General features: G+C 38.0%; 1 protein-coding gene across 1 annotated transcript; it reads left to right on the top strand.

Moving 5' to 3' along the window:
- Positions 1–5652: 5652 nt before the first annotated feature.
- On the top strand, positions 5653–8941 carry LOC137723310 (calcium-dependent protein kinase 26). Its single transcript, XM_068462473.1, has 5 exons — positions 5653–5753; positions 6255–7079; positions 7190–7486; positions 7971–8390; positions 8530–8941. The coding sequence occupies exons 2-5, from the start codon at positions 6491–6493 to the stop codon at positions 8790–8792; spliced, it is 1569 nt and encodes a 522-aa protein (XP_068318574.1). The 5' UTR covers positions 5653–5753; positions 6255–6490; the 3' UTR covers positions 8793–8941.
- Positions 8942–9080: the final 139 nt, after the last annotated feature.

Genomic DNA, 9080 nt, shown 5'->3' with positions numbered 1-9080 from the left:
GCTAGAAGCCCCTACACTTGTTTCGGCATCTCTTGCACGCCTCATTCGCACGACATCTCTTTTTTCCGATGTCCAAAAATATTTTGAATTCGGAAACAGTCCTACTAGAGACTTGTTCGTAGTGTCACGATCTGCTTGAGGCATCCTTTCTTCTCTAAGCATCTCATTCTCTCGATGAAGTGCTTCTTTAATCATCTCATTCTCTCCATTAACTATTTCTCTTTGTCTCTCAGTCGTCGCATCACTAGCCTTTTCCCATGCCATGTTCAGTTCACTACTCGATGAAGTAGCTGCTATTATTGCTACCATAGCAGTAGCTTTTTCCTCATCTCTAGCCTTTTCCCATGCCATGTTCAGTTCACCTTGGCGAGCAAGTTCCTCCATATATTTAGTGTAGTCATTTTTGGAAGAACTACCTTTTTTCTTTGATGCTTGTTTACCTTGAGGCCTGAGGGACTGACGAGTCGGTTGGGTCTCCAGCACTTCTTCAGACGTCCCTTCTGTGTCTTCAAATGTGTTGGCTTCTTGTTCGGCCGTGTCTGCTTTTGGCGAACTGTGTAGACCCATACCATGCATGACAACTTCTGGACCGGTTGCCACAATTTTGTATCTAGGGCAATCTTTGACAATTTGCCAACATTCCCATTTGTTGAATGATTTGTTACTGTTCTTTGCATTGTAGAATGCTTGTGCTTGTAGTGTCTATAAAAATGTGGGATAAGATAGTATTAAAAAATATGGGTGTAACACAAATAAATAAATTAAAATATTGATGCGTGTGGAATGCATATAAATTACATAAAAAATTACATAAGAAATTACATAAAAATTGCATAAGAAATTACATAAGAAATTAAATAAATTAAAATATTGATGTGGGTGGAATGCATACAAATAAATAAAAATATTGTTACCTGATCCGCTAAACTTGTCCCACTACGCAGATTACCGGAAGCATGAGAGATGGCATTTTTCCAACAAGTAAAGGATGCGTTGAGTTTTTTCCAACGACCTTGAAGACCTTGACTAGATCTGGCATCTTTTCCATGTACATCGCAAAACGTTTTCGTAATTTTACTCCACATTTCTCGCTTATCCATCTCATTACCCGTAATCAGGTTATGAGTAGTGTGAACCCAACATTCACACAACGTAACATCTTCAATGAGCTTCCACGAAGTCATTTTTTTCTCTCAAAATGTACAAAATATTCAAATGTAGAAAGTGTAGAAAGTGTAGAAAATATTGAAATGTGGTGTAAGGTGGAAGATGAGGGTTAGATATTTATAGAAAAAAAAATTAATTTTTTAAAATTTTTCTGTATTTTAAAAAAAATTCATAATTTTTAATAAATTTTAATGTTGTTAATTAATCTGGACTGTTGGATTTGAAAAATATTCAAATCCAACAGCTAACGAGCTGCCACGTGGTCAACGGTCAAAATTCTGACTGTTGGGCCTTTTTTTTTTTTTTAATTTTTGGTGAAAAAAACGTGGACCGTTGACCTATGATCGAACGGTCCATTTTAAAAGTCAAATTTAAATTTTTTTTATCGTTGGAAATCCAACGGTCTACAAAAACTAGGCGTTGGAAATCCAACGACAATGAGGAGGGCCACATAGCCCTCATCTGGGTGAACACAAGTGGGCTGACAAGCGGGCCTTGCTGCCTGCACCCTTGTCTCCTACTCGCGCCCAGTCGCAAGTGTGCTGCACGCGCCAGCCAAATAGGCCGGCCTCTGGGTCTGTCCGAAATGGGCTGCTCTGTTGCCTGGCTTGGGCTGGGTGCCAGGCTGTTTTGTGGGCTGGAGCATTTTGACAGGGTGCTGGCCTCACTTTTTGACAGGGTGCTGGGCTATTCCACCTCCGGTGGAACTGCTCTTAAATCCTGGAATTATTTTTTGGGCTTTCTAACCGATCCAACCCAATTAATGTCAAGTGGGTTGGTCAGTTGACCCGCACAAAGGCCCACCCCTACTTAAAGATATTATTAAATTAATTAATAGGGTTAATATCCTAAAATTATTTTTAGAGAATCCTTGATTCGATTTGATTGCATTTTTTTAAATAAAGGAATGTCTTCAATTAGGAAAATTTAAATGTAAGGAATTAGTTATCAACTCTACCTTTAATTTCCTTGACTTATCATGAGCAAAGGAGTTTGGGGAGATTGTAGTCAGTAACTTAGGTTTTTTTTTGTTAGTTAAACTGCGTGTGAAACGAATGCAAATCTTGCTAATTTAATGAGAATTTCCCGTATTATGAATAAAAATTACGTGTCAAATTTAAGATTTTCTAAATTATTTGTGGCTCAACAACCCGCATTAACATCCCGTGCTTCTCTCCATGATGACTAACTTTTCGTAAAGCAGGAGGTTTCTCGAGCTCCCAACTTACGGCGGAAAACTGGAAAAGGTTGTCCCTGTTCGTATAGGCATAGAGCTTTAGTTTGGTTCACCAAGAAAAAGAAAAGGAAATGTTTAGCTCATAGTCTTATGATCTCCTCAGTCCCTCATTCAAAAAGGCTTTTATTTTTATTTTTTTAATATTATTTGTTTAATTTGTTAAGGAATCATTTAGTTTTAATAAAAAAAATAACACACATTATATTGTTAGTTTGCTACCTACTCATAGTGGGTAGGGCGTTCTACTAATCCAAGTAGTTTAATGTGTGCTTAAGATGATCTCACAACATCATATGGTGGCAAACAATTTTCAAACACCATATTTCACTTTGCTTAGGCTTAATCACTTTAATGCACTATTTAGATACAAACATATGCGCGAAGCTCGGCACACACATTATATTGTGATTGAGCAAACTAATGAGCTTCATGCAAAATAAAAAATAATCAAAATGACTCGTTCAAAAATAATAATAATAATAATAATATCCGCTCGTCGTAGAAGTCAAATAATTCGACCTTGCTCAAACAAAAATGAATCTATGTATTTTTGTTTCTTCCTTCTCAACTCGTGGTTCCACTCATTCAAGAGAAACAACATGCAGTAGACGTACACAATATTCCATCTCTACATATAGACACAAAGTAAAAAATAATCAAAATGACTCGTTAAAAAAAAAAAAAAAATTAATATGCGCTTGTTGTAGTCTTATAGAAGTCAAATAATTCGACCTTGCTCAAACAAAACTGAATCTATGTATTTTTGTTTCTTCCTTCTCAACTCCTGGTTCCACTCATTTGAGAGAAACAACATGCAATGGACGTACACAATATTCCATCTCTACATGTAGACACAAAAATTCATCATTCATTTGTATTTCTATTAATAATTCAACCTGATTACGACTGAAATTTAGATTACGTTCATTCTTAATAGATGATATTCAAGTAATACAATCAATCATGCATGCACCTTCATTTGGCTAGGGTTTCCCCTTTAACGAATTTTGCTATCGATCTAGGCTGTAGGAGATATTATGCATAAATCATTTTTTACAATGTACACATTGCAATCATAACCCTAGCTCATGCAACTTCTACTTCTCACTTTCCAACTTTCCAACTTCTCAATGTTTATTTTCCAAAACATTATTCGGAGTTCCCTTCACGCTAATAATTTGGTCTATTTGGTCACCTATTGAAATTCCAGTCCGTTGGGAATTTCCAAGTTCAAGTCTATTCAAAGTGAGGCTTTTCTCAAGTTCTTAATCAAATTGCTAAGAGATTTTTTAATGTGTCCGAAACATGGATGGTACACCATATGTTTTTATACAAGTAGAGAAATATATTTTTTTTAAAGTGTCCCTCGATTTATACAATGACATAAAACATATGTACTCGTATTCCATGCACATTGAAAAATCTTTCAAAATTGAGAGATCTAGAGGGACAAAATAAATATTGGCGTGCTCCTCAACTATTTTCTTTTGACTATATATAATCTGACGGTCATATCGTCCATTTCTAATCAACTAACTTTTAATCGCACGGGAGCTAAGTTTGCCGAAACAAAAAACTACATAAAAATAACCATTTATACATAAAGTTTCATTTCAGTCGAGGGAATTGTTATTAGCACTTCAAAAATCTCATTTTACACTTCAAACTTTCTATATTAGGAAAGAAAAATACACTTGTGAGGAGTATAAAATGTGATTTTTATAATGTCAATAACACTTCCTTAAATCGAGCCAATATACTCGTGGCTCAGACAACTATTTTACACCCAATCGATTCTTCAATTTCTTCTCATACCAACATATATTCTCTAAAAATGGACCCCCAACTCAGATTTGCTGCACCCATCGTACATTACACATTACAGATACACCTACCTAGCAATCCCACTTGGCCACAAATCAAATGATGCATGTGGACTCACTCTTGTCACCAAATGTGTGTGTGTGTATGTATTATTCCTGTGGTCTTAGTACTCATACTTCGAGAAAATTGTGGTCACTTGCCGTTTAATTTTAATTCAACAATAAAAAAAAAGTACAACAACAAAATTAAATGACAACATACCATCAAATTAAAATCGAGCAGTAGGAGACAAATTTTACTTAGACAATGGGGTATGGAGTACGGATCTATTTACATGTCTTAGGGTGGCGGAGTAGGATTATCTCCCCTCTTATTCCTATCCTTTTCCCTTCCCTCCTCTCACACTTTGCTTTTTGTCATTTTGTCCTTATAAAAAAGCAATATATGATATAGACGTGACTTAATCGTAACTGTTCAAATAGGAGGGGAGGGAAGAGGAGATAGATTAAGAGGGGAGAGAATCCTCCTCCTAGGATGGCATGATTAATAAAACCGTAACTGGTCATTGGATCACTTGTGGGTCCCACCAAGGAGGTATCCAACATTCCAACTCATGGAGAGATTTTTTAATGTGGACAAAATATGTGGCATAATACTATATATTATTATACAATTCAAGAGACACTTGAAAAAAAAAATTCCCTCCAACTATTTAATGACATGTGGTATTTCGTCTCGTGTTCCAGACATACTGAAAAGTCTCTTCAACTAGATAGGCAACCTCATTGTCCACTATGATTCCCCCTCCACTAAAAATATTCGAATTTCACAATCAAATTATTAATAAAAAGAAAACGTATCAAATTATTATGCAGAGAGGATGGAGAGAGCAAATGCTGTCTCCACTGGGAGGGTGGGTGCGTGAGAGTTTATCAATTGTCACATGACTGTTGGGACGTACAGGTAAACAGAAAATATTTTGGGGGAGATTTTTCAAATTACCACCTGAATTTTTTCAATAAAAAATAAGTACTTGAGATGCAAAACTGAATTTTATTTTATTTTTTTTCCAATGCAGTTAACCATCGGAAAACTGAATTTTAGTTGTATTCAGGTAAATGTTGAGATTTTCTAATATGTTTTGAGGACAGGAAAACCTTATATACTAAGATTTATATTGTTAAAATTTTAGTCAAGGATGTAATAACAACCAAAAATCCCGGCGTAGAGAATACAACGTAGCATAGTAGAACGTAAGTTTACATGTGACAATTTGAAAAGATTTCCAGGTACCAATTTTAATTAAAGAACACGTATTGGATGAATGTGGTCAATGCGTAAAATTATTGTGGTATTATTAAAAGGTTGCATATATTTACTTGACTGTAAATCAAAACAGGTTTCCCGGTTTCCGGTCAGGACAGAAAAAGGGCACTTTTGAAGCAAGTGAGGAGCCGATAACTGGTTTGGACTTTTGGAGGCTTTTTGCCGTAACGGACCTGTTCCGCAATGTCTCTTCAACCAGGTTACTCTCTCTCTCTCTCTCTCTCTCTCTCTCTCTCTCATCAGTGTGTGAAAAATGTGAGTTCTTTAGTGCGTTTTCTTGTTAGTGTTTCAGAAAAACTTGAGCTTGAACTTGCATGGTTGTTCTGGTATATGGGTTCGCTCTAGTTGCAAAAGTATGAATCTTTGTGTTTTATGGGATTTATTTATTTTTTGCCTTTTTTTTTGGGGGGGGGGGGGGGGGGGGGGGGGGGGCGGTGGGTTTCAATCTTACTGGTGAAGAAATTTTGTGTTTAGTATTGAATGTTAAGGTTTTGACTTGAACACATAGAATTAAGGTGGTGGGTGATTACATATGCGTTGTTTGAACTGTTCAATTTATTTCTGGATTTATTTTTGTTGCCAAATTTGAGAGATGGGATTAATTTAATGATGTTATCCCCCCAAAAGAAAGTAAATTCGTGAATTTTACCAAATGGGATTTAAGCAAGTTATCTTAATTTGATCAGTTAGTGGTATGCAGGAGGTGATTGATGTCGATTATCGAATGTTGCCGTTCGCACAAAGTAAATGAGTTTATGTTTTCTCCAACCATGTTGTCCACCATGAGAGTATGGCTAGATGATTTTTTATGTCGATTTTGAGCACGGGTTTTTCCAGAGGGCTAAATGACGATAGCTTTGTTCTAAGAACCACACTAATTAACATGCTGAATTTTTGTGACATTGAGAGTTGAGGATACTATTGAGGTTGCGTGGTATGGCCACAGCCAACAACAGTGAGACTAGCCAGCCTTCGATCCAATTCTGCAATTCTTACAGAGTGGCAAGCCTTTTCGACACAATTCTGGAAGCAACCCAAGTGGCAGATTTGAAAGACCGGTATATTCTAGGTGAGGAATTGGGATGGGGACAGTTTGGTGTCATTAGGGCATGCTCGGATAAGTTTACTGGTGAGGTTTTAGCTTGCAAGTCTATCGCCAAAGACAGATTGGCCACGCACAATGATGTGCGCAGCATCAAGCTTGAGATTGAAATATTGTGTAGGTTGTCTGGGCACCCGAATGTTGTAAATCTAAAGGCAGTTTATGAGGAGGAAAATCATGTGCATTTGTTGATGGAGTTATGTGCTGGAGGGGAGCTTTTTCATCGGCTTGAGAAGCAGGGAAGATTCTCAGAAACTGATGCTCGGGTTCTTTTTAGACATCTGATGAAAGTTGTTATGTATTGTCATGAGAACGGCGTTGTTCACAGAGATTTGAAGCCGGAAAACATTCTCTTGGCTACAACTTCTTCATCCTCACCAATTAAGTTGGCAGACTTTGGCCTTGCAACCTACATCAAACCCGGTGAATTTTCATTTTAATCTCAATTTTGTACCCCATTCCTTCTGTTTAGATTTTTCTACTAGGCTTAATTGTCTGTCGCGTTCTAATCACCTCGGTGTTTGTATCAGCAGGGCAGAAACTGCATGGGACTGTTGGAAGTCCATTTTACATAGCTCCGGAAGTACTTGCAGGAGGTTATAACCAGTCTGCTGATGTATGGAGCGCTGGAGTTATTTTATACATACTTCTTAGTGGGGTGCCTCCTTTCTGGGGGAAGACTAAGTCAAGAATTTTTGATGCTGTAAGGGTTGCAGATCTGTGGTTCCCTCCCGATCCTTGGGGTCACATATCTGCATCTGCGAAGGAATTGATCGCTGGAATGCTTTGCATTGATCCTTCCAGAAGGCTCACAGCTGCACAGGTTCTAGGTACATCATTGCGTCATTGTTATATTTTAGCCCGTACCCCGTACCTGTAGTAATTACTAAAACATTCTATATCAGTTCTCTTTATTGAGAATCTAAACTTGTCACTAAGGATATGATTCAGATATATTTTATGATAATTGAGGCTTTCCAAACACTTTAGATTAGGCCATTAATCCTATCCCTTGGGAGCGATCACAATTATGCGAATTGAAAATTTTCATAAATACTTTTAACTCTTTTGGAGGGGGGTGTATGGTTATAGAATCTCATCTGCACGCCATCAATCCACAAGTTCGTCAATCTTGAGTTGTAACGTGCTGTCAAAAGTTAATGCAGTTTTTTGTTTCCTGTAACCAGCCAACACAAGAATTCAATCCTCCCAAAACTGCCCACGAAAAGTCATCACGCATGTCCTTTAAATTGCTAAAATATTGATTCTAGACGTTTATTCTTAGTTTCGTTCATAATTATGTTTGATATGCAGCTCATCCATGGATGGAAGATCGTGCATATGCGAGTCAAGAGACACACAAGCTGGACAATCAATTTCGAAAACAGCTGGAAGTGGGTGGAGGTTCTTTCTCTACACCATTTATCTATACGAATCAGAACTTTAGCTTAGATGATGGCTCACCCACAGCTGGTGATGTGGAACTGTGGCAATCACCTGCATTCACATGCAAATCATCTTCGTCGGGTTTCCTAGTTGACAACGGTAGTCTTTGCCCTGCATCTGGAGGTTTTTCTTTTAGCAGCTGTTATGAATCAAGTCCGCTGGAGTTTTCTTCACCAGTTCCATCGATGCCTAGCTTTAGCTTCTTCAGTCCAAGTTCTGCGGTAGAGCAAAGAAACATCACGTTAAGATTTAAAACCAACATGGCGACATTAGATACAGCGTACGTAGGTATACATTTCTTATTCCCTAGCTTGTTTGTTTATTCGAAGCTGGCTGCAAATTAGGTACGTTGTTGCTAAAGTGACTAATCAACTGTTTTATCCGTCCTTAAAATCCTTAATGGGGTTATTTCTTCGGAGAAACGCAGAGTCAAGTGTGGAGAAGCTAATTGTGCTGACAGATTGCTCAGCTGTCAAGTGTGACGGTGGAGAAGTAGAGCGCAAAGAATTTTGGAGAGGCGGAACAAACGGGCCTTCTAGGGTTGCTGGAATCCACAGCAAGAGGAACAACACGATTGGACTTGGCGAGCTTGATCAGCTTAATCTGGCTGTAACCGAATCAGTCATACGTTGGGCGTCATGCACGCATATCCCTACTGTCCCATCGCTTAGATTGTCGCTCGTCTGCTAGACCGGTTAAGCGTATGAAACAGCCGTTGAGGCACACGTAATTCACACCATGTAATGTAAAATGAGAGAGACACAAAAGCCTTGTGGTGTAATGGAGGGGTCATGCTTTTCTACTTCTTCAAGTAATTGCTCCACTGTTTCTTGTGATCATTCCGCAACTAGCCATTTGTCTAAAACTAAATTTCCTCGTTAACAAATCAAAACAAAAATGAAAGTACATTTGATAACCGCCGGGTGTTGGATGCGGTGGCGGCGGTTAAAACCTAGTTCCGCCAATGGCTGCGGTGGC

The sequence above is a fragment of the Pyrus communis genome, chromosome 17 (assembly GCF_963583255.1).
Source record: "Pyrus communis chromosome 17, drPyrComm1.1, whole genome shotgun sequence".
NCBI classification, from domain to species: Eukaryota; Viridiplantae; Streptophyta; class Magnoliopsida; order Rosales; family Rosaceae; genus Pyrus; species Pyrus communis.
The sequence above is the reverse complement of the archived record's forward strand: the minus strand, read 5'-3'. Positions and strand labels throughout refer to the sequence as shown.